Source organism: Squalius cephalus, assembly GCF_949319135.1.
Source record: "Squalius cephalus genome assembly, chromosome: 20".
NCBI classification, from domain to species: Eukaryota; Metazoa; Chordata; class Actinopteri; order Cypriniformes; family Leuciscidae; genus Squalius; species Squalius cephalus.
The window spans coordinates 32,301,217-32,328,377 of NC_137141.1; the positions used below are offsets into that span (position 1 = coordinate 32,301,217).

General features: G+C 37.0%; 2 protein-coding genes across 2 annotated transcripts in view; both read left to right on the forward strand.

Moving 5' to 3' along the window:
• mocs1 (molybdenum cofactor synthesis 1) overlaps nucleotides 1-27,161 on the forward strand; it is a 153,164-nt gene that overhangs the window by 61,944 nt on the left and 64,059 nt on the right. The gene's annotated exons all lie outside the window — the stretch shown is intronic.
• babam2 (BRISC and BRCA1 A complex member 2) overlaps nucleotides 1-27,161 on the forward strand; it is a 98,001-nt gene that overhangs the window by 56,528 nt on the left and 14,312 nt on the right. Inside the window, exon 7 of the mRNA XM_079852569.1 lies at nucleotides 24,537-24,646. Within this exon, the coding sequence (XP_079708695.1) occupies nucleotides 24,537-24,646 (110 nt within the window). The remainder of the gene's footprint in view (nucleotides 1-24,536; nucleotides 24,647-27,161) is intronic.

Below are 27,161 nucleotides of genomic sequence, written 5' to 3' on the forward strand. Positions count from 1 at the left end.
GACGCTCTATTGGTACTCTATTGGCCCAAAGTATGCCAATAAAATATCCCTCACTCCATTACACCACCAGCAGCCTGAACCGTTGATACACAGAAGGATGGATCCATAATTTCATGTTGTTTATAAGAAATTCTGACCCTACCATCTGATTGTCGTAGCAGACCATGCAACGTATTTCTAATCTTCTATTGTCCGATTTTTGTGAGCCCGTGCGAAATGTAGCGTCAGTTTCCGGTTCTTAGCTGAAGGAATTGGCAACTGGTGTGTCTTCTGCTGCTGTAGCTCGTCTGCTTCAAGGTTCGAGGTGTTTTGCGTTCAGAAATGCCCTTCTGCAGACCTCGGTTGTAACGAGTGGTTAGTTTTGGTAGTTTTGATTAGGGATGCACTGAAACACAACAAATTGACTAACCGTGTGAACAGAGTTATCAGCTAATGCTGATAATACCAAAAATAGTTAAATTATTGTCAAATATATTGTATGTAATGTACACGGATCGACTGCCTCTCCCTAGTAATCAGCGCCACCCCGTCCCTTAACTCGCCGCCCTTCGCCAGGTTCCCGACTGGAGTGGTGTGATTGAAGAGGAGAGGCGCTGAAGATGAGAAATGGCGGCGTGTGGCGGCCGCCGCTGTTAAATGCTGAGCGCGCCTCTCCTTGAGAGACCGGTCTCTTCCATGTGCATGCACACTGGTGTCCTCGTGGGTCCAGGAAGAGAGCGTGGAGGGATTCCAGCGCCGCCCAATATGTGAGTTGCCGGACCCGCGGTCCGGAATGGAGAAACATGCGTGACGCCGCTGATGGGCTAGGACGCCGGGCCGCTATTCCCCTCAGTTGTCGGGGCCTAGAGAGGACAAGCCGCGATGCGAAGAGAGAGAAGCCCTTGTGACCGCCGGACACCGCCCCCTTACCTGGACCCATCCCATCTCTTCACTACCCATCCTTCACGATTCCCTGGCATGACGAGGTCACCAGATCTCCTGTTGTTTTAACACTTTATTTCCCCCATTTTTTGGATTTTTTATGTTTATTTACTTTAATAAATGCCTCTCCGAGGCCTGGCACCACTCCCACTGTGTCTGTCATTTGCTCCTCCCGCCACAGTAACTAATAGCATTTAACACATACCAAATAAATAATGCAAATGAATCACATACTTGAGTTACATTTTTTTCATTTTTGTATTAATGCCAGTGCCATTTAAAGACAAACTCCTACACCAGCTGTTTAAAGTGACAAGCAGTAAAAGCTACGTTTCTCTCTGCCATAATTGCTTTCTATTTCTCTGGCACTCGGTAGCCTCAACCACAGTGAAATCTCATTGTTTCCACATAGCCGTATATTAAACATCAAATAGATTACCTGTGATTGTACGATGCCACACAGCATTTCCACTGCCCATGTGGACACAGACAAATGACTTGCTGAAGCTGTTAGACATTTTGACATTTATTTCTGGATCTTTCTCTCACGTTCTGTCTGAGACTCATGAAGCAGGTTGTTGAGTGCCCACATCCCGTCAGTGATCTCTCAGAGGCGTATCAATCTGAGCACCTGACGTCTCTGAAACGGCTCTCCCCGCTCCAGCAAAGCTCAGATTAGGAGAGTGCAGAGTGACATAAAGCCCCTTTAACAGTGGCCTACACCCACCGTTCAGCTTTATGCCAGCGGCAGCACAGAGCTTTTGGCTGCTTGTTTGTTTATCTGTTCTGCGCTGCATGTGGAGTCTCTATCCTCTCATGTATTAGCACCGCTGTTGGGATATGTCAAGCTGACTGACGAGGTCACGTCAAGAACTTCATTTCTGCCAAGATGATGTTGTTAAAAATATTGCCATTTACTGAATATACCTGGGATTATCCTCTATTTGGAATGAGAGAATTGGGGCGATAAGCACATAAGCAGAGACTGTTTTGAAAAGTTCCTCTTTGCTTTGAGATAGTGTGCGTAGAACAAGTTTTTCTCTTTGTGTGGCTGCAATGTTTCTGGAGAACTGTTTGCCCAACACAGCGTGTTGAGTAATGTGATGACAGGAATGAAATGCCATAATACCTCCAGAACACTCATAATCTCATTGGCACTCCATGTCCACTCACTCACTTTTTTTTCTCCCCAAAAAAAAAAAAAAAATCCACGTTTACTTTTACTGTGCAAACATGCAGTAATGGATCTGACAAGAATGTTATGTTGGAGACTGTGGATATGACATCAATGGCTATGACTTCAACACCCTTCTTTAAGATGACATTCAGTGTATAATTAACTGCCCAACAGACAAGCTGCCTCTCTCCATTGCCTTGTGTGCTTTCTTTTCATGTCTACACCAACTGAAAAAAGTAATTGTGATTTAACGGTAAAAGACAAAAGACGGTAAAAGACATTGTAAAAATGCAACAGTAAAAACCTGTTAATTGGTTCCCAGTAAGTTTCCTTACTATATACGGTGAATAACTGTAATAGATCTAAACTTTCATTTAATGTAATTTTACAGTAAAATACTGTTAAATGTACAGCTTTTGGAAGTGAAAAAAAACAAGTCATTGTATAATTTACAGTGAAAAAACGTAAATTGACATTCCCAGAATTCCCTGCATGACACTTCTCATTAGATTTATTTTCGTTGAAATAACTGTTTCTTCTTAGTTTTTTTTTTTCTCTCTAATCATTTTTGTACAGTTTCTGGCAACCACAGCTGCCCGTTTTTTACTGTAAATTTCACAGATTTTTTACTGTATTGTTGGTGTTTCAGTTAATTATGTGTAGGGAATAAGTCAGTAAATCAAGTTTCTTTGTGTAAAACACACTGTCATTCAGAAAAGAACATGGAAACATGAATTGGAACTGTAAAGCTCTCAACAAACCTGATAGAAATCTAATCAAAAACTTGAAATGTCTTTCTTCAACCAATCACAATCTCAATGATCTACACAATCTTCCACGATTGCACTCTGTTTCAGTCAGAGTTTGTTTGTAAGTATTTAAATCAAAAGTGTCATACCATAAATGTCTGTGGGAACTCTGAAATCATATCCAAATGTTTACTTAAACAACATCCCAATCATATCCATGTTTTACACAGCTTTTCTTTCAAGTTGCCAAATAACACAATATAGCTGCCAAATAATATTTTTTACGACTACTCATAGAGAACGAAAAACAAGCAAGAGATCTAGACATTACACCGTGCACCTGTGTGATCAAAGCGGATTCTTCTATATGGCACACTGTGCCCGTTTGAGACACTCCCTGCTCTGTGCGTGACTGTAGAACATTTCATGCCAATGCCAGTAGTCGTAATTTGCAGGCGGATTGAGCGCTCCAACAGTAAACACTGACTCAGGCCCAAGGAATCTTAAAAGCTTTGAAGTAATTGCAGGTTCCTCCTGTTTCTCCACCATCGCTTGGCCATCAGAAACCAGAGCTGTGCCACAGCAAACATCTGTAAGAGAGGAAATAAGCTGTCCAACACCGATCTCTATAGGGCTTTTTGATCTCTGTGTTCAGATTAATGAGCTGTGTCTACTGTTTTGCAGCACTCTATACAGCCAGAGATATGGTATATATATATGTATATATATGCTCAGCAAGGCTGCATTTATTTGATCAAAAATACAGTAAAAACATTAATATTGTGAGCTATAATATTCAGTGCAATCACAGGAATAAATTGCATTTTAAAATATATTCACACAAAACAGTTCTTTTAAATTACTGTTTTTCAATATTACTGTTTTCACTGTATTTTTTATCAATAAATACAGCCTTGCTTAGCATTAGACTACTTTCAGTTAAAAAATATGTGATTCCAAACTTTTGACCAGTATATGAATCCCTCATTACTGACATGTAAATAATCTCAGTAAGAAGGGACCAGCATATCAATTAAGAGCAAAAAAACACCCCAAAACACCTCACTGTAAACCCTAATGCTCAAAATATTTAATTGGTTTGAGTAGTTTTTGAGTTCACAAAACTGACACATTCTAAGTAACATGAATTGTTTCATTGTTTTGAGTTTAATTAATTTGTTTCTTTTAATTTAGACAAACTTAAATTTAACTGAACCTGGGCTGGGATTTTAGAATTAGATAGTTAAATTATCTAGTAAAGCTAGCCAAGTTTCCAAGTTTTTGTTGAAATTATATGATAATCTTAAATGAATGAATGAAAGCTTACTCAAATATTTAATGTTAAGAGAAATTAAAATGTCTTGGTACAAAATAAAAATAAATTCTGCTTATTTAAACTTTTCTTAAACTTAAAAAGTTTTGTTAACGTATCCAGGTTTACAGTGTAGTGGTGATTTTGAATTGACGAGCCTAACTTTTATTTCCTTCAAAAAAATGTACAAATCCAGCTCATGTATATGTGCATAATGTATATAATCTTTGGCCCAGTATGCGTCAATAATGGCTTGCTTTTTCTTTCTCCTGACATTCATAATGTTCACCCTCTGTGCCTTTTCATAGCAATAAAGCTGTAGCAAAATCTCTGTAAAAACTCAGTCTGAAGTCTGAACCTTTGAGAATGCCACCGCCGCATGTTCAGCTGAGATCCCCTTGACATTAGCATCACTTTTATTCAGAGTGTAATGAGTAAAAAAAAAAAAAAAAAAAAAAAAAGAGTGAGCAAGAAAAAAGACAGATAATTGCTGGTTTGAAGATCTTTAATGCAACAGGCGATGAAGCACTGAAAAGAGCAGCTAAGCCCATCACTCCGACAAACAATCAGGCTGCTGTTTAAGAGTCCAAATTATAGGTTGGGCTGGGCCTGAGGATCAAAATAAAATGTCAGAGGAGAAGTTCACAAACAAGAGTCAAATTGGTTGGAAAGACAATGGATCTGAGCAGTCTGTTGGCATGGAAGCCAAGTAAATAAGTAAAGATTTTGGCCAATGAAGACTCTACAAAGTCCATCGCTCTGAAAAGAGCTGGAAAACGAACTTCAGTTTCACCAGGCTATGCATCATTATAGTCATTTACTTGTTGTCTCAAACTTGTATACTTTTTGCTCCATGGAACATAAACAGAGAAGTTTAAGTCATTTACCATTGGACTCATGTAAGGTTGAGTATTTCAATTTTAACTATTCTGATTAACTATCAGTTCTGATTCTTATTAATTCCTCATTTTGATTCCAAAAGACAAGTAAACACTCCGTAATTAAAAAGATAAATTAGAAATTGCACAAATAAATACAACTGAACAAAGATACGATTGAAACAAACTGTGTTTTATGATTTTCAGCTATCCAGGTACTGTAATCAAATGTAAAATAACACTGCACTTTATAAATTAAATATACATTAGAAATATAATTACTCAAAGTTGTTCAGTTAAGAACAGCGAGTGAATTTTCTCTTTGTCTTTTGTTGTTTGATTGACGTTATTATAGAGACGGCCGAAGGAATATTAGGCTGCTGTCACTTTAAGAGCTGCACGGATCCAGTATACGGTTACACATGCGTTTTCTCTGTCGACCCTTTACGTTCACTTAAAACATAACCGACTCTGTTTATGAGGATATTTTGATATTTTTTTGTGTGTGAATTTGTCCGTTCAAGTGCAAAAAGACGCGGAAGAGAACTCAGTTTAGTAGTTTTTGTGTGCACAGCACAGAAAACAGCTTGAGTCTTCTTGTGCTTGAATGGTTTAAAATCACATTAAAATCACTTTTTTCTTTGCGCACAGCAAGCGGGTCTTCTTGCGCTTGAACGGTTTAAAGTCATATTAAAATGCACACAAAGAAATCGATAAGAGGAATCTAAATTTTTATTTTATATAGAGTATCTGATGCCTGGCCTGAAGTAATAGACTCCAAAAAATGAAATCGATTTTCGATTCCCAACCCCACTCATATGGACTTTTATGTTGAGTTTAGTCCTTTTTGAAACTTGATAGCCCAATGCTTTTGTTAAATGGGGGGAAAAGGCAGGACGTTTTTCTAAATATCTCTTTTTGTGTTCGATGAAAGAGACAGAAAGGCATACAGAGGGCGAATAAATTATAACAGAGATTTTACATTTAAGAGAAACCAGAATTTTTGTGTGTGTTTTAGCACATTCTATAGAAAGGATTTGTCTTAGCAGTCCATCCTTGGGTGGTGTGTCAAAAACCTTACCCGTAATACAGGAAAGGAACAGCATTTTTGCTGACTTGACTTTTACACATCCGGTGTGTGTCACAAGTGGGTGTTTGTGGTTGCAAAATCATAGAAATGTGTAGAAAGCATGCATTGGCAGCCTGCCATCACAAGACCAAGTGAAATGCCAGGTGATCATACTTCTAGAATTAAGCATAACATCTACATGCATTATGCTTTTGTTATTCACACCTATCTATATGCTTTTAATGTTTTAATAGCCCATGATTGTTGTAATTACACTCAATTACCTTGACTAATATATTGACTATTTCTATCTTTATTGATTACCACAGTATTAAAGACAGGTTATACATATACATTTAGTATTACTTGGTTTTAAACTTAATCTTTTTTTCTTAATCCAGCATCTTTGTTGATTTCGTCTTATTTGCGTATGTGTATTGCCTCATAATTCCATGACAGTAGTCACACTTAATTACCAGAGGTGAACAAAAAAACATTTTTAACCTAGCTCAGACCACTGAACCCAGTGCACACCCATTACACCCACTCTTGCCCTGTAAAGTGTTTCGCTTTAATCCCACAATTAGTGCTTGCTTGTTGAAGCAATTTTAAAATCTCCATTATAATATGCAACAAAGTGCCCATAATTTCACCTATTAAACCTGATTAACCAGTGCTGTTTTTAATCCAGTGAAAATCATTTGTCGGGCTCATTATATGGTCTGTACAGTAAGGGTCAAATATTTGGAGTAATGGAATAACGTTTTTGTTTTTATGTTTTTGAAAGATGTCTCTTATTCTCACCAAGGCTACATTTATTTGATCCAAATCACAGATAGCGAAGTCGTTATAAATTGTAATATAAAAGTCTTTACTGTCACTTTTTAATACATTTAATGCATAATTTCTGAATAAAAGTATTAATTTCTTTTATTTAAAAAATACACTTTTGAATGGTAGTGTATCACAGTTTCTACAAAAATATTGGTAACACTTTACAATAAGGTCTAATTTGTTAACATTAGTTAATGTATTAATTCAAATTAACTAATGAGCAGTGCATTTGTTACTGTATTTATTAATCTTTGGTAACATTAGTTAAGAAAAATACAACTGTTCAATGTTTGCTCATGTTAGTTCAGATCATTAACTAATGTGAACAAATACAAACTTTTGATTTTAATAATGTATTAGTAAATGTTGAAATTAACATGTTCTAAGATTAATAAATGTTGTAGAAGTATTCGTTCTTGGTTCATGTTAACCAATAAAGCCTTATTGTAAAGTGTTACCAAATATTAAGCAGCAAAAACTGTTTTCAACATTGATGATAAAAAGAAATGTTTCTTGAGCACAAAATCGGCATATTAAAATGATTTCGGAAGGATCATGTGACAGCTTTGCCAACACTGTAATAAATTACATTTAAAATATATTAAAATTATTTTAAATAATTTTAATATTTCACAATATTTGTACTGTATTTTTGATCAAGCCTTGGTGAGTATAAGAGACTTCTTTGTTCTTTCAACAACAACAAAAATTGCTTAATTATAACTTTTGACCAGGTGTGTGTGTGTGTGTGTGTGTGTGTGTGTGTGTGTGTGTGTGTGTGTGTGTGTGTGTGTGTGTGTGTGTGTGTGTGTGTGTGTGTGTTTGCCTACATGATGCACGTATTTTGGTTGCTTGCACAGCAGTTGCTTTGAGGTGTTTTGAATGGTTTGTAGCTCATTGCTATGCGGTTGCCTGATAATTCCCAATAATAGAAAAGTCAATAGAGCTCACCCTATGATCTTCTGTTCATGAGACTCTGGTCTCTAGATATTGTCCATCCTTCACTGTAAGCCTATGGAAATTCCTATTAAAATTGTCCATGAGATGCGTGCCAAACATAATACTTGGGGTATCAACAATAGGAGCATCACTAAACCAATAGTTTGCATGTGATTGTTGTTAAGAGGCCATTATGGTAAGACACTATCACAAGTATCTCACATCTGCTGTGAGGGAGTGATAGAACTACATGAAACATCAAAAAGAGCATTCTGACTCCATGTGTCTCTGAGCAAACTCTCAGACTTCAGACCTGCATTAATGCAAGCCAGCACAGCTGAATCTTTGGTCTTAGCGTGTAAACTCGCCATTATCTGCGCGAAGGGCTGGATCGGCTAATGAGGGCCCGTCGTTCGGGTTTAGCCCCTAGGGAGGAATGGTGCTCCCAAACTCTCCAATGGTGGGTGGCCTCCTGTTTGAAGTAGTGTAGATGTTGCAGTGGCTGTGTGTTTGTGTGTGAGGGCCACATGATGAAGCCTGGAAACACACACACACACGCACCTGATGCGGTGTTGTTGTCTGAACTGAGTTGAATAATGACACTATTATCTTTTGTAGAGCTGTTTTAATTGAGCCATGTTCACTTCATAACTGATAAACGTTCAACATTCACTGTTATTGAAGTTGAATCAACATTGGATTTAATTACACTTATCTTTTCAGAGCTGCTTTACAAGCTGATATTGTGTTTCATAATTAAGGAAATTTGTATTGTTATTTTCTTGTTTATTTGCTGCTTTGAAACAATTTGTATTGTATGAAGCTATATGAAAATAAATCTGTTTGTCAATTAGCTGCTAAGCTTAAACTAAATGAAAACAAAGAAAGAGACATATTTTCTCGTTCTGTTGGTTAGTATCATGCTATGTGGATTTTTACATTTTTATTTGCTTAAATCACAAACTAAACTGAACACTCATAAAACACTTCTTTTAGCCAGTGTGATTGCTTTGGGATCCAGGGCGAAAGGGTTTTAAATGACACAGATGTCTCAGATTTGTTGCTTTTGCTTAGACCTGCTTGTGATAAAAATGTCATATAAGATATAGATGATTTGGCTTTTGGTTAATATTCTCTGGTTTACAGGCCTAAATATGTCTTGTTATTAGGGTTATCTTAAAAATATATAGTTTATACAATCCAGGCTCATTAGAAAAATGTACCTTTACCCTTTTTTCTTTTTCTTTTTTCTTTTTTTTTTTGTGTGCAAATCTTCAAAAACTTACCAGTAAAACACAAACAACTTTCATTTCATTCATTCACACACATTTAATTGCAGGGACAGATTAATAATTAATAAAGACTTATTTTCCCACAGTTCCTTGCACAATACTCTCTTGTCACCTCAAATCACTTACCGTAGTGCTTGAAATGAAAACTAATACATTTTGGGCATTTGCATCACATAACCATCCCATGTACTTGCTTGGTACAGTAGCTCACCTGATACAGCATTGTGTCAATTTTAATACCATGCAGTCACTGAATATTTCACTTTGAAAGTATCACAAAACCTGAAAGAAGCAACATAATATAATTTTGCAGAAATGTCCAGTGACATTTCAGTGAGCCTGTGTTGAGTTTATAATGGCCTTATTAAGATGGATGCTAAGGCAGGAGTACAATACTATTATTGATACCTGAAAAAAATCACATAAAAAAAAAGAAATATACAGGAAGCAGAGGATGTTTTGAACTTTGTGGAATTCTGTGGAATTCTATGTAGCTATTCTAATCTACCCTCACATATTCCATGTAAGTGAGTAATTACTTTTCTCTTTTACTTTTTTAGCACTAAATATGAAACTAATCATCAGGCCCAGGTGCGATTTCTAGGCTGATTTTTTATTTTTTTATTTTCTTAAGTAAAAGGCTGAATTCTGTGAGTGGAATCCATTCCACAAAATTCAGCCATTAAAAAAGAAATAGCCAAAAATGTGGAGAGCACTGCTCTTTTATTGGTGGCTGAAAACACAAGTTAGCCAAAAATACGTATTAAACAAGTCCATAGAACATTGTGAAGGAATGTGAAAGCTTTTTATAGAGTTCTTCAGATGCTAGTCTGTCAGACTTAATACCAGCTGCACAGATCCAACCTAAATCAATTTTAAAATGCCATCTTAGTCTCTAATAAAGTCTAATAAAGCCCAGGTCTTGATGTTTGTTGACCGCTCTGCTGCACCCAAAAGCAATTTACTGACAGAACAGAGGGAATCTTGACCTTCAAAACTGTTATTGCCACAAGCAATTACAGCAAATGCTTATTTTTTGTACCATTTGTCCTCCTCTCTGCCTTCCCCTCCTTGTGTTTGAGCTAACAGTTGTGTTTCATTTGCACAACGTGTTAACTAATTAGATTAATTAATCAAGGTTAATTAATCCGAGAAGCGACGACTGACTGAGCAGAGGGAACGGCGGAGGGGTTGCTCACGCGGCACTCTCTGCGTGAACCCCACACACACACACACACACAGACACACACACCAGAGGAAGACAGCGAAAACATCAGATCTGTGAGGAGGAAAGGGGATCTTTTTCAAAAGCTGAGACTGCTTTGAATAAACCACAGGAAATCTGTGACAAGGAAACAGCAGAGCTGTAGAGTAAGCTGTTAGTGATCAGATACTGGAAAGAGAGACCTGTACGCCATAGTCGTGTAGGAGATGGAAACGCTACTGTAATTTACTGTAGACACAAGAGTTGGGACAGAAGACATCTGTAGAGATGTGTCTAATGTCTGAGATCAGGGTAGATTTGGCTGATCTTAAAATCATCTCTTCTGTGATTTGAAAGAGGATGGGCGGTCACTTCGCTCTCTTAGGCATGTAGTTAAACCAGTGTCGTCATCTCAAACAGGGAAAATCATGAAACAGGAAGTTGCTCTGGAATCAATGAGCTGTATTGCATCATGTTACACTTTCAAACATAGATAACACTCCCTCAGATTCTGATCGTATCGTTTCTGGCTTCTGAAGAAAATTGCAAATTAGGGTTGTGTAACTTAAAGCTCAACCGCATCTCAAGTCATTCAAAACCTGTGTGACTTTCCTTTTACATGGAACAGGAAAGGAGATGTTTTGAGGAAAAAAAACCACCATAAAAGTGTATCAAAAGTACGTCATGCACCATTTTAATGTATTATTTAAATAATGACTTTTTATTTCATTCTTTTTGTTATAATTTGTTAATAATTGAATTAGATGCGAGTTTCAAACATGACCTGTAGGCCTATCTGAATTCATAGTTTATTGCTATCATGACGTCTCTTCAAATATAAATACAGGCCTACAGTATATTTGATTTATAAAACCATATAGTGTAATTCAAATTCAATATACACATCAAAGACCACAGATGATGATGAAATCGGCGTCAGATGCATACACCAAATATATATATATAGCCTAGTGTGTGTGTGTGCGTGTGCGTGTGTGTGTGTGTGTGTGTGTGTGTGTGTGTGTGTGTGTGTGTGTGTGTGTGTGTGTGTGTGTGTGCTTGTGCTTTAAACCATTCAAATACAAACTAAAGACTCAAAATTCTGTTTGATGAAAATCAAAACAAAAATGAAAAGTCATAATTTACTATACTCATCATCATATCATTACATGATATGATATACCTTTCTGTGAAACACAAGACAAAGAGTTATAAAACAGATTGTGTACTGTATAGCAAGTGTTAGATATGGACTATAATTGTTGAAGCTGTTCTTCTCTGAGAATCATCCCCTCTGTCACAGCCCTTAAATGTCATTTGCATGTTCACATATTTTTGAATGCCATTTGTACGGTGGCCGAGAGGTGCAAAACAAATCACAATTACAAAAACAAAATAACAATTCAGAAAACACAACGACAATTTAGAAAACAAAATAACAATTCAGAAAACACAACGACAATTTAGAAAACAAAATAACAATTCAGAAAACACAATAACAATTCTCTCGGCCACCGTACATTTGACATCAGTGATGCTGAACGACAGCGGTTCTTGTGTGTCTGTTACCACGACATTAGAGCATGCAGACTGGTGCAGATGAGATTAACTGTCCACCTGAAGAACCGTGTGCAATTATTGGTAAATTGTAACATATTTATAGATGACTGTGGCATCATCCAGTATATTATTAATATATATTTATAAATAATATAAAATAAATCTTAGATTTATTAGAAAGAAAAAAAAAATCTTCAATATGATTTATAGTCTCATTAATGTGGGAACACAACATGGATTTTTTAATTATTTCAATTTGTTCCTTGAGGTTCACTTATAATGTTAATAAAACTTTTTGTACATGCACACACACACACACACACACACACACATACACACATTCTTGTACATCTATCTTTATGAGGACATTCATTGACACAATGCAATCTCTAGCCGCTTACCCTAACGTTACCCATCACAACTAAGTGCCTAACCCGACCCCTGACCCTAAACCGACCCTTAACCTCATTATAACCTTATCCCTAAATCCAAGTCTTGACCCTCAAACAGGCCTTTAAAGGGGTCTCAGAAAGTGAGGACCGGTCAAAATATCCTCACTTTACTCTCTTTGTCCTCACTCCAATGGTCTAAAACTCAAACTGGTCCTCACAGAGACAGTTGTACAAGTACACACACACACTAAAACCAAATAGCACACAAGCTTTAAATCATCCTCTGTGTAAATGTAAGTACGGTATGTAGATAAGCAGGAGACGCAGGGTTATGAGGGTTTTGCTGCTTTGAAGGACAGTACGTACAATGAGCTTATTGTTTTTCATAGAAGGAATTCTGAATAGAAAGGTTTAAAGAAGGGTGGACACCTGACAAATATTACAGTTGACCTCATTGATCCTAAAGAGGCTGTGAGCCGCCCTGATGAAAGCCTGCTTCGTATGAATATATCATGCTGTTTTTTTGTTCTGTGTTATTTTTATATTCATAAAATCCCTCAGGCAATTGGACACAACCCCACAAATGTGAACCCATGCTCTTAATGCAACTTAATTCCTTATTGTGCATATTTTTTGCATGTTTTTTTCCCCCACTAAATATACTGTGACTCTCCAGCTGGCAAAAACCTTATTAGGAAGTCCAACATTTTCTTGCCAATTGCATTTGCTTTCTGTCATTGGTCAGATCACATGCCATATATATATCAAAATATATATTTATGCAATATGATATGCAATCTCTACTATAGTTTTTGTTTAAATATATATATGCAATATGATATGCAATCTCTACTATAGTTTTTGTTTAAATATATATATGCAATATGATATGCAATCTCTACTATAGTTTTTGTTTAAATATATATATATATATATATATATATATATATATATATATATATATATATATATATATATAAGCAAATAGAGAGAACAATCTTCATAAAAATACAAGAACTCATTCTGAATCATTCTCATTTTTTCACCTATTCATTTCAGAGCCTGAGAGTGATTTGCATCAATTTAAACTATTAAACTATTTAAACAATTTGAACTCTCCAAACCGAACTTTAAAGCAAACTGATATACTGTACAGTTGTAGTAAATGTTGGATATTCCAGAAAGTAATAATGCCACCCTGCATCATATTTGCTTGGACGTCACAAAATATGATTAATTTCATTTTTGCTTTCAATAACCATTTGTAAGGTGAAGAAGATTATCACCAGAAAAGCTGCCACAAAGACATGATTCTTATCTTCCTCTGAGCCATGGTAGAACTGTTTGTTCAATTCCCAGCCAATTTGTACATGCATGACATCATTATGTGCCTATTCATGATTTCAAGGTCAGAATTATGGGCTATAACAGAAGAAAATGCAGACATGACCCAGATTTTTTTTCTGCTACTTCTGTGGGTGTTTTACTACGTACAAGCAGACAGAAGATTACAGAGTACAGCTTTTGTGGGAAAATTTGTTTATTTAAAATAAGTTTTCATTTTTAATTTCATTTATACTTAATTCTTTTTGTCATTAAAACTTGACATTTGACTGCTTTTGTTCTTTTGATACATGCATTAAAGCTGATATAAAAATGACATTAGGCCTTTTTTGTAAGTCATCTTTTATCTTTTTTTTTTTTCAAAATGCAGGGCTGTGCAATCATCACGACATCACTATAATTTTCAAGTGTGCTGGGTTTCACAAAAAATATATGAATGAAAAAGGAATTAGACCCTATCACCCTTTCCCAAAGCCCTTTTCCACTTAAGGTCACCTAAAGTAATCTGCGTCTGCTTCTGTTAAAGAGGACAACTTGACAGATTCTTGTCTGTCTCGTCTGTCATTTTTTGTAATTACTATTTTCACCTTATTACGTCTTCCTCGCAACCATATTATTATTACTAAAAATAGACAGTTATTTTAATCATTATACTGTGATACAATCCTGTGTCATGAATCACGTTGTTCCATTCCAGGAGAGTGACAAAATTGTATAGCCATGGATTATTGTATTATAAGTCATTCTATTATAGGATGTTGTTTTTTGTTTGTTTGCTTGTTTTGTGAGTTACTAGAATGTGCTTCCTTGTATGCAAACTTTGTTTTGTTTTGCTCATTTTGAATAGTTTTTCTGGAATGGTTTTTCGTTGTTGGTGTAAATAGACAATATGAATTGCCTATGTTTTGTTCTCACTTAAATGCGATCCTGTCACTTTGTGTTCATTTAGTGATTGGTTCCCCTCGTCCCCTCGCCATTCTTCTAGGAATAAACACAAAAAACACTTGAGAACACGGATGCATCTGTTGTGTGTGTGTGTGTGTGTGTGTGTGCATTTGTCCCAGTTAACTGCACTGTTGGGTATAGTGGTTGTGGCTAGGTCGTGCTCTCCAGGGGGTGTTGAACGAGTATGACCAAACTTTGCTCCACGTGCCGCTTGGCATCTCTTCCCTGATTATATTAGCGACGTGTGAATTACTCACATTGACTCACTGCATCGTGAGCACGTTGACACTTCTCAGACGGGATCAAACAAGCGCGTAAAATGAGGACATCACCACGCCGCTATCACAACTACACGCCCCAAGTGCAAAGCTTATGACTTGTTTCTGGCAACATATGATACACATTGATGACAAGTCATCCTTATGAATACATCATACTGTGTAATAAACGTGTCTACTGTTTTGCCTCCACAGAGACGGGTGGCAACAACAGGGGTAAGATGGCTAGTGAAGTGTGGGAACTTAATACTCTAATGAGATTTAATACCTTTATGTTTGAATGTACATAGGCTACCTGTCTTGTTAGCTTTGGAGTCATTGTGTAAACTCTACTGCAAACATTACAGCGGCTTTACTTACTAATTGCCAAGGCGTACTGTGCTGAAATCGAACTCATAGATATCCTAATATTCCCACTGTATTATTCAGGAGAAACATCAGATTTGTTTGGGATTGAATAGTACACCGCTTACAGCTTATAACCACATGCTACAGTACATACACTACCGTTCAAAAGTTTGGGGTCAGTAAGATATTTTAATGTTTTTAAAAGAAGTATCTTCTGCTCACCAAGGCTGCATTTATTTGATTAAAAATACAAACAAAAACAGTCATATTGTGAAATATTATTCCAATTTAAAACAGCTGTTTTCTATGTGAATATACAGTAAGGTGTAATTTATTCCTGTGATCAAAGCTGAATTTTCAGCATCATTACTCCAGTCTTCAGTGTCACATGATCCTTCAGAAATCATGATTTGATGCTCAAGAAACATTTATGATTATTATCGATGTTGAAAACAGTTTTTTACATTTTTTATTTCATGATGCTATGATGAATAGAAAGTTCAAAAGAACAGCATTTATCTAAAATCTAAAGCTTTTGTAACATTAAACACTACCCTTCAAAAGTTTGGGGTCAGTAAGAATTTTCATTTTATCTTTGGGGGAAATAAATAAAATAAATCAATACTTTTATTCATCAAGGATGAGTTAAACTGATCAAAAGTTACAGTAAAGACATTTATAATGTTAGAAAATATTCTATTTTAAATAAATGCTGTTCTTTTGAACTTTCTATTCATCAAAGAATTTTGAAAACAATTTGTACACAACTGTTTTCAACATTGATAATAATAATGAATGTTTCTTGAGCATCAAATCATCATATTAGAATGATTTCTGAAGGATCATGTGACACTGAAGACTGGAGTAATGATGCTGAAAATTCAGCTTTGATCACAGGAATAAATTACAGTTTAAAATATATTAAAATAGAAAACAGTCATTTTAAATTGTCATAATATTTCACAATATTACTGTTTTTTTATTGTTTTTTTTTATCAAATAAATGCAGCTTTGGTGAGCAGAAGATACTTCTTTTAAAAACATTAAAACATCTTACTGACCCCAAACTTTTGAACGGTAGTGTACATATTTAAAAATGTATGTGAAACATTGTGCAATAATCATAATTCATACACAAGTGTAAAAATGTTTCCCCCAAAAAAATTAAGTACATTATAGTTTAAGTTTTTAGAGCGTGGCCTGTCTCTTTCACACTGTTTCTTTTTCACACTGTTAAGGCCCGTTCACACCAAGGATGATAACTTTAGCAATAACGATAAAGATATAGATCCAAAAAATCGCACCACAACTATAACGATAACGGCACAGAGGAACGATAGCGTTGGAATCACTTTCAGAACGATTTTTACGATTTTACGATTTTAGAACCCAGCTAAAATTGACAGCCAATCAGAATTCATCCTGCTTTAAAGAGCTCAAGCATTTAAAGCGACAGACGACAAAACTGCATCGCACGCTTAGAATTAACGCTGGTGTGGACGCTAATATAGTTATCGATCTTAGTATGAAAGATCCTAAGTATGTTTAACAAGCAAGTATGAACGGGCCTTTATTCCTCATCATTTTGGTTTAACAGCTTTTTCCCTGTTTCCAGTCATTGATGAACCTGGGCGACAGGTGTGTGCGTGTGTGTGTGTGTGTGTGTGTGTGTGCGTGAAAGAAAAAGAGAGGGAGCGTGTGCCGCTACATGTTTTCACCGTAGACCACAACTCATGGCTCAATATCACGCAGCTGTTGATTGTCCTCTGTGAGTCACACACTGCTGACATTTCCAGGCACTGCTCCCTTTTCAAACTGCTGTGTGTGCTCGTGTGTTTTTGGAGAGAGTGGGTGGACACTTTCCCTCTATATGTTTTCTGTTTTCATTTGACTGCCTGTCGCTACCTGAAATCATTTCACTCTCAGTTTAACTCAAGAAAGCCATTTTCTGCTCTTTGCTTTGTTCCACACTCAAAAGACTTAAAGGTGCCAGTAAACTCACCTTGTTCTTATTTATTATCGTGACACTGGAAACTAGATGCGTTTTGTTTTTCCGACACTTAAAAATGCAAGTTGACAAGAAGCTTGCTTTAGATTATGCAGTTTCAAGTATTCAAGAAGCAATGAAACATGAACTGTCATTCCGTGTTATAGTCGATCAGCAAGACATGCTTTTCATATTCCAGTGTAGAGACTCTCAGTGAAACTATATCCTTTTTATAATGTGTCCTTCCCAGCTTTTGTTGCATTTAAATGATTCATATATTGTCAAATAAAGAGGCCCATTTTTTTCTTTTAAGCACATTTCTTAAGTGCCATACTTCAGATAGAAGTAACTCAGGTGTGTCATGTCTGTTACTGCATCATGTCATTTATCTCTGTTTGTATTGACCAGTAAGTGTCTGTTCATGTTAGATCAGTAGCACACAGCTCTTTTAACAAGCTGCATGATTTGTGGCTTTTAAAGCGTATATAAAAAAACTCAACAAAAGAATATATAATTTTAGGGTTTTTTAGGGTTTTTCACACACACACACATACATATAAGATTTCATCAAGCAGTTTTAGGTTCATCTGAAAGTTTTCTGGTTGTCCTTTATGTACATGAAAATGACTCTGTTTTGTTTTGTTCTCGGCTCTAAGTGAACTTTTTGGTGGACAGAGCATGTGACTTAACATTTGTCATCATTACACCACTGATGTGCAGACTGTCCATGGTTAGCATGTTTTTTTTTTTGTGACAACAGCACATTTGTGTGATCGAACGCTCAAATTGAAGAGCCCACTAGCTAGAAGCTGTCCATCCGCACTCGCAGTGATTGGAGTAAACTTGCAAACTTGTAAAGACTTGCATGCTCAAGTGTGCATGAGATGGAGCAGAATGTGGAAAACAAAGTATTCCTTGGCCTTATTTAGTTATGATTTCAGTGTAGTTTTTCATCATGAAGCTCAGGATTGGCCACATGAGTATTTAGTCAACTCTATGAATAGAGTGTTATCTTCTTCATCGTACCATTGATCAGATGCATTACAGATTTCTGGTCATTCGGTTGCATCAGCCACCACACCTATTTTAAATGGTATTTGGCTCAGGCACACACACACACACCCACACCCCTTAGATACAGACACTGTGGCCTAGCTGTGTTCTCCACCTTGGAGGGTGTGCCCAGATTGTTAATATTTTCCACAATCCTCCTCCACTAAATCCACCAAAACAAAAAGACGCCTATTTCTGGAGCACGCAACCTGTCAGAATGCGTTCAGTTAATCAGTGATTGGCTTTTCAGTTTTCACTACCGTATTTTACGGAAATGTACGTTTTTGTATTTTCTAAAACATGCTCCAACTTATATTCCAAAGAGACTTATATAAATAATGCAATAAACATCAAGTGCACACATTAGGATTTGTGCTGAATGAGAGGCGTACATGAGCCCAAGCGTATTTAAATATACAAATGAAGTATGAAATATTTGTTTGTTTTTTCTCTCAACAATGCAGTTTTGACCCAGTGCGACTTGTAGTCAGGTGCAACTTATTTTCTGGAAAATATGGTACATTATCATTTTTGTCACAAACACAGACCAATAAAGCGACTAAAGAAACACTCTAAGGACACCTGTGCATTTCCTGTGATATGCTGTGCTGTTTTTAGGATTGCTTGTCACATTTTCAGTACCTTTGTAGAAATGTTTATAGTTTATGACAGCTGCCTCTGCTACACCGATGGTCTTCTGTCAAATCGTTGCTTCAGGTAAAATATTCCTGCCATAAAAACAAGGCATCCCATTCAAGCATCTCTCCAGTGATCCATAACTGCCCACATATTGATACATATTGCACTATAGCGATCCAATCTGTCAAACGTGTTTGAAATAATGTGCTTTGTAAAGCATTTTACAAATGAACCTGTCTTGAAATGGTTATTTGGACTAAATTATAGTTATGAATTGGTACTGTAAGGTTTTATGGGAAAGCACCTGTTCTTCAAGGTCATGGTTGTAGCTTTCTGTGCTTTCCAAATGAGATGGCATTGAAAACACTGAGCAATTCAGTCCCGTCTCTTCCTAAAGGGGGGCCAAACAAATCAACTTCACCTCAAGTTTTGATTTTAGACAGCTCTTGGCTTGGAGACAGCTGTCACATCTCTACGATGTCATGGCAAGCACCCGCGGGGAGGTCATAAGAGAAAGCGGAGTGGGCGTCCACGTGAGGGTCTTACCCGGGGCACCCTTGAGCCCTGCGCCCTACGCCCGACTCCTTGACACTGACTCACTGGTTTAAAAGAGTGTACAATACCCCCTCTCTCACTGTCCTGGACTAAGGGTCACTGAAACACTCATTAGTCATCACTGTCCTCTTCATTAGTTCTTTACCGAGAACCTTTTAGAGCATGTTTTAATGATGCACCTTTATATTCCTATTTAAGCAGCATTTTGCCCAAAGCACATGCATACGCAGTTCAGATGCTCTTTATACTGGGTTTAATAAGTGTTCTTGTAACCTACTTTAGATTTATTGTAGAAATAGAACATTTCTATAAGTATTAGTTTTTTCGTGGAACATTCTTTCAGACGATTATGCCAACTACAGTTACATAAGTCATAATAATTATGTTACATCTACGTAAAACTGTTTAATATAGTATTCTTTTAAAGATTTAAAATCTTATCTATGTTAAAATATGGATTTTAAAACTTGTTTTAAAGGATTTTAAAATAACTTTCATTATTAGCATCCATTTTGTGATTATGAAAATAGATGAATCAAGATTTTATGACATTGATACGTATGTGAATGCACAAGATCTTTCGATCTGCTTAACATATCTTAAAGGTAGGGTAGGCAATAGCGAGTTAGCTTTGAAAGCATGAGATCCCACCCTACCCTCAGAGCGTCTCCAAAGCCACGCCTCCTCCAAAACACATGACCACTTGAAGCAGAGTCTGCAAAGAGACACGAGAGACAGCGTTACATTACCTCATGTCTCAAAGCACATAACTTTACAATAATAATGAACGCAAACAACTTGCAGTGCCACCTGACTGCTGCAGTTTTATTTCAGCGTTGATAGTGTTGACATAGAAACGCATAAAAAGTCTGAGGACGTGAACAGCTCCGGGTAGAACGTCACGGTTTCCATCTCATAATTACGGTTATGACACAGCATGAACGCAGCATAATCTCGTTGTTTCAGTTCAGGAGGAACTGTAAAAGTGGCTGCTGTTTGTTTGTGGCTCTCTGTGACTGACGTCTGTCTACAACTCTGCATAGTCTTACGGAAAACACTGATGACGTGTGATGTCTGACAGAGCAGTTGCGGCGAGGTATGGAAATACATGTTGACAGGACATCGAATCATTGCATGAAATTATTTTGGTCCTGAGACTTCGACAGAAAATATATGTACACATTTAATATTTAGTGCACTCCTATAATTGATTGCTATCAGGATGTGAAGAGAGTTTAAACCAGTATGACAAAAAGTTTTATAAAAAAAACATTGCTGAACATTTTTAGATGTTTACAAGTATACTCAAATTTAGACCTTTTGCAGGGGAACTTTTTTAAAAATGAGTGTGTTTGCTTTGACTTTTTTGGAGGAACCTCTAGTCGATACCCTGCAGTCCACTCCTTTTTCTGCTGTCTCATCCTTTGTCTGTAGTAGAAGCGCCATTGATTATACACTTACATGAATTTGCTTTGGCAGATGACCAAAAGTCATCAAAGTAAGTTAGAAGAAAGTGCATATATTGTGTTCTGAATGGGTTTCATAAGCAAAATAATAAGACAATAGACTGCTTCCTTGCGTCAGGTTATTGGCTTTTCAACTCAGCGTTACTGCTTTCTTGATACTTTCATTTGAACTGGCGGTGTAAAACAAGCAGCAGAGAACTTTTTGCTCGGTCAGAACTGCTTCTCATTGTAATTAAAGATACTGGAGTGTGCAACATTTTATTGACCTTTGCTTGTGTCGTTATTGAATCCTTAAATTTGGATAATGACGCTTTTAAAATTAGTTTGAGCCACATTCAAAGCTGTAAAATAGCTAATATATGGCTATCTTGCCAAATTATATATATATATATATATATATATATATTACTATTCAAAATGTATTCATTGCAGGTGTAATACACAGTGTTTCATAGCGTTTACTTTATTAAACTGACTAGAAATGTTTGTTTCATTCTTGTCATTGGAGAATGTCTTCAAAATGATATTCAATGTTTGTTCCTATGCAAATACCAGTCACACAGGAATATTTCTGCTCCATCTCCTTCTTGTGGGAGCCATAACCCAACAATTCCACCAATGCCCATCGGCAAGAATGAATTATATCTCTGGGAACATGGGTCATACCATAATGCTGTACTGATGCAAGCTGATTAAATCAAGCAACACCTTGGAAACCCCCACTCTCCACTCAGGTCCATGTCGTATGATAGCGGCTGATGAAGAGCAAGAAGAGACAGACGACAAGGGTAGCCATCAGCTTTGCGCTTGACATTTTGTTCCTTTTTGTGTTCATACAGATTCCCACGTTTGCCCTCAGAGCTTCATCAAATAGATGCTTTTTAACAGCAGCCCTATTCTTCTGAATGCTAGGTTTCTAGCCCCAGAAGGTCCTTCCTGCTTGTAAAACATTTTGAATATTTTTCAAATCTTAAGCAATGAACTCAAGCTTTCTTGCTGAATTTTTGAGTCTCAAATATGGTTTTAAATGCTGTGAAGCTTATCTGTTTGGATGTTTCCAGTACCAGTCCTGGAGGCTACATTGATTTCAAAAGGCTTTGAAACTATCGGACCAATATTTCCAATTCACAGTATTACATATTGATGAGCAATGAGCTTACGAAACAACATGAAACATATATCACCATACGCTTTAGTGTAAGACACTGTAACAAAACAAAACAAAAATAAAAAAATTCTGGCATTTACTTCAACCCAAAAACACAACAATGCAATAGGGCTTTTCACATGCACTTAACCCCAGGTTATCATCGTTGTAAACCCCGGTTAGAGAAGCGTTTAATCCAGAAGTGGTGTTAAACCCCGCATTGCGGTGCCAAACTTGCATGAAACAGTGTGGTGTTAGAATGTTACAGCTAGATGCTTAGCAACAGAGAACCAATCACGTGCCTCATATTCATGTGCTTTGGACAGCCACAGAAAAAGGGGAAAAATGTCAAATGGTGATGGAAAATACGTCTATTGGTGTGAAGAAGAGACCATTTCATTCTTACCTTTATACTGTAGTTCAGGAAAAGCTTGATAGCACAGTCGACAAAATACGAGGATGTGCAACGCTGGAGCCTTTATGCAAACCGGTCGAATGCTGCATTCATCCAATCAGTGACAATGATACAAATATGCAAATGAGAATGTTATCCCAGGGTTTAGGAATGTACAGTGTGAAACCTCAGCATATGAATACCCAAGATTAATTTTTAACCTCGAGTAATGAACTGTGTAAATCATGAAACAAACAAAAAAAGTCCTTAAAAATAGAGCCCACAGGTGTTTTACCTGTATATTGAATAACACATTGTGATGTGTTTTAAAGTTATTAAATGTATGTAAACTAAACGGATGATATCCTGGCAGAACATTACCATTACCAGTTTAAGATCGAATCAGAAAAACAAATGTAAGAGTGTGGAGAAAACGCAGTTCATAAGCAAACTTTAGACGCTGTGGAGACGTTACACGTCTTCACGGGATCTTTACGGGATGTGTGTGAAAATCACTGGCAGTGTGAATGAACCAAAATCAAACGATCCAAACAGTGTATTTCCTGGAATTTCTGTGTGAAAAGGGCTAGACAGTATTCAATGCAAGTTCATAAACAGAAACCATTCAAGCTACACAAACTTGATTTCATGCATCATTGTCAGTTGTGTTCAGAATGCCAATCCAAGCTGCATCCCAACATCGCTGCGACGGGCACCAGCATCACAAGAGCAAACTAAAAACCTGAGTCTTGTAGTGTTAGACTTAACTGCGATCAGAATAAATTAACATTTGTTGTTTTGCATTTTAATGCATTCTATGTAATTCTAATGTAGCAGATAAATTTGTGGCGCTCATAATTGGACTAGCCAGAGCAGTTCAGTTCAGTTAGAGATGAGAGAACCGTTTTGATATAACATCAAGTAGACTGTCAGGCCGCTTCTGCTGAATATGTGTCCCATTCACATATATCAAGGCTGAGCTCGCTGTTTCTGCCCAGACCTCAATGTGCCTCACTGAGTTATGGTTAGCTTATCTCGCACACGTCCCCTCTAACTGGTAACGTCACAAATCCAACACACACGGCTCGCTCTAATGGGAGCAGAGGTTACACGGCAGGCAGCAATTATCACAAATGGATGAGTTCAAACCGACTGAAAGACATTTGATTAAAGCCCTTCGTTCCCGCCATGGTGCTAATGACGTGCGTCAGGGCCTAGCTCTAGGAAAACAGCACAGGAACGGTGCGGAGAAAGGATCATCTAGAGTCCCTGCGGAAACTTCAGATGTGATGAGCTTGAGATTGGCAGATGTGGCCGTAGCTGAAGCTAAAGCTAATGCAGCGTGAATTCTGGTTGTAGTCTTTTCCTGCCAAAATCCCACACCACCTTCAGATGAGAAGTTGCTCAGCACCAGCCGGGCTGGTCTTTCTGCCAGCTAAAGGCCTTCAACGTTTCCCAACTTTCATCCGGCTCTTTATCCTCAATGCTATGTTCCTGCATTATAAGTACCCAGAATTTAAAAAAATATACATCCCCAATGATTATTTGACCATTCATATTACATATCATTACGTGGGCGACGTTAATGCGGAAATCAATACATGTCGTAGAAATCTCGCGGACTTTTGTCTGTTCTAAGCTTTGATACATGTACCTATTTTACAATACCCTCTGTGAAGGATATTGGATCGGATCTGTTGTCCACATCCAAATATTCGCCGCCCACCAGTTAAACAGAGAACCACTAATCAGGGTAGTCCGTATATTTTATGACACAGAGAAATATGAAACATACAGAATTTGCATTCATTTTACATATTATCTTTGGAAAAAAAAGTGCATTCTGATGTTTGGATGTGTTTATCAGCCAAGCAGACACAGTTGTTGCTCAATGCTGATAATCTCAAAAGGCAAATATGAACCGATTAATAGGTTTAGCATTAGCGTGCACAGCCTTGTTTCGTAATATCTTGCCAACCGCATATTTGATTGTCTATACAGTCTATAATATAGCAATTTTTTAAATGCTTATTTTCCTTTGTTCCTCTCTCAGGACACAGCACTGGATCCAGGAGAGGATGTGGCGCTTCTTTCTGTAAGCTTTGAAGATGCTGAAGCCACACAGGTCTTTCCAAAACTCTACCTGTCCCCCAGCATTGAGCAGTGAGTGTCTATTCCATCCAAGTGAAAATAATTTCTCCCAGGTCACACTGAAATGTGACGTTAAAGGATTAGTTCACTTCAGAATTAAAATTTTCTGATAATTGAATCACTCCCACACATCATCCAAGATGGTCATGTCTTTCTTTCTTCAGTCAAAAAGAAATTAAGGCTTTGAGGAAAACATTCCAGGATTTTTCTCCATATTGTGGACTTCAGTGGGGTCCAACGGGTTGAAGGTCCAAATTGCAGTTTCAATGCAGCTTCAAAGGACTCTACCTTTCAATGTGATTACGTAATGCGTGGAACATCACAGTGCCAGTGCAAGATGAGCATTTGTGGTTAAAAAAGTATATATATGTTTAGTTTTTTCAGAAAATGAAGAATGTAGAGACTTTGGAGCTGCACTGAAACTGACATTTGGACCTTCAAACCATTGATAACCGTTGAAGTCCGCTATATGGAGAAAAATCCTGGAATGTTTTTCTCAAAAAATATTCGACTGAAGAAAGAAAGTCATAATCTTGGATGACGTGGGTTTGAGTAAATTATCAGGAAACTTTACTTCTGAAGTGAACTACTCCTTTAAAGAATTCTAGGAAATTAAGGCATCTGTTTTTTTTATGTTTCTGTTTGTGCATGTATGCAATCTGCAAAGTTACAAAGCTCATAGTCTCAGGGATTTCACTGATTCAGACCTGCCTAAAACGGCTTGATCAAAGTCCAGATATTCCTTCCTCATACGTCTACGTAAAAGCGAGTACAACACTGGCTATATACAACGACTACTTACCACATTCAGATGTTCTGCTAAAATCGTGCTTGCAAAGTTGGTTCTGATCGATCGGCTTGATCAACCAGATTCTCAGAATCCAACTCGAGCTCAAACTGATATGTAAAACAGACAACATTATTTTGTGTGTTTACAATAGTAAACTTAGAGCAGCATCAGGACAGGTATGAAAGTAAGGCTGTGAGAGATAGACTTTAAAAAGCTGTATAAAGCTGCTTGATCACGTATAATTTTCCACAGCTCATATTGTCTGGGTTTTTTGTTTACTGAAAGATACTTTTGCAGTGTTTCATCTGCAGAACAATCCAAAAATAAAAATAACAGTATAACCCACTGAAGAGATGTATTTCTATCCCTCACAGCCTAAGGTCTATTGCTTAAAGCCTTGGAAGCTGAAGCTCGGGATTATGGTGTTACATTTCCGACACACGCTTGAGGTGTTTGGCCAATCACAACGCACTAGGTCAGCTGGCCAATCAGAGCACTCTGAGCTTTTCAGAAGGAGGGGCTTTGTAGAAATCAGCGCTTTTCAGACAGACTGGGAATAGAGGAGCTGCAATGTTAACCTATTCTATTAACATAATAAACAAAATAATGAACTTTTAAAATAGTATTATATGACCCCTTTAAAGGGCTAGTAAAACATTTTATTGCCAGTAGAAGCGTGAAATGCTTCTAACTGTTGCTTGTCAATTGCAGGTGGTATTTCAGGGGGTGGACATTCTCGTTCTAGCGTTTTATTTCCTTAAAAATTAGAGCCCATTATAATGGAAAAGAAAGACTCAATTTTAAATGTCTGTATTTGCTAATATTATTATTATTATTATTATTATTATTTGTCTCCATGAAACAGAAGTTGAAGTCATCTTCTCTGCTGTGGTGTTTGTCTGAGTGAAACAACTTTCTTAAACAACAGAAATGTAGGGCTTGTTTCATTTTGATCATATTCAAAACGTTATTAATACTTATTAATACTTAGTTATTAATACACAAGACAGTGTGAGAATTGCTTTCCGGGTCTGTGTGCTGTTATTTAAGAGATTGAAGCACATGACTCATGACACACCTTATCCAACCGCCAACTTGAGTACATAAACTAAAGACAGCACTTCCTCTTCTGCTATTTACTTCCTGAAATCCTGGAGGAATTGAGAATCGGTCAGTAAAAAAGATGTTCTGTTTACGCAAGGACGAAAAGAGCCGTTATTAAAGGGTTCACGCTCAGTTATTGATGAGACTTGCAGAGCATGACATTACTGACTCTTTCAGTTGGTGCACAAAATAAAATTCTTCGTTTTCTACATTGAAGCCTAGAATTAGTTTGATGTTGTGCACCATAAAAGAGCAGAAGATGTTCATAAATAGTTGTACTCACCCGCTCCTTCACGTGACCTTGCTACGGCTCTTTAGGAAATCGTACATAATCAACAACTTTTTTTAGAAATCCTTGCAATACAAGAACGAGAACCATGTCTTCTGTTCTTTGCCGCTGGGCTCTATAGTGAGTGCTCATTTTTTTAACAGCCTTGGTTCTGAACGTCTTTTCATTTATTTATTGTCTCAATTTCACTCTCAGAGCTCATAGTAGGTCTGTATTAAAAGGTTTATTCATTCTCTCTAGCAATCGATTTTTCCCTGGACTTCTGGAACCTTGTTATTGTGCTCTTTTAAGCTGGATCTGTATATACTGTGGCTTCATCGATAAATTCTGATTGATAATTGAAG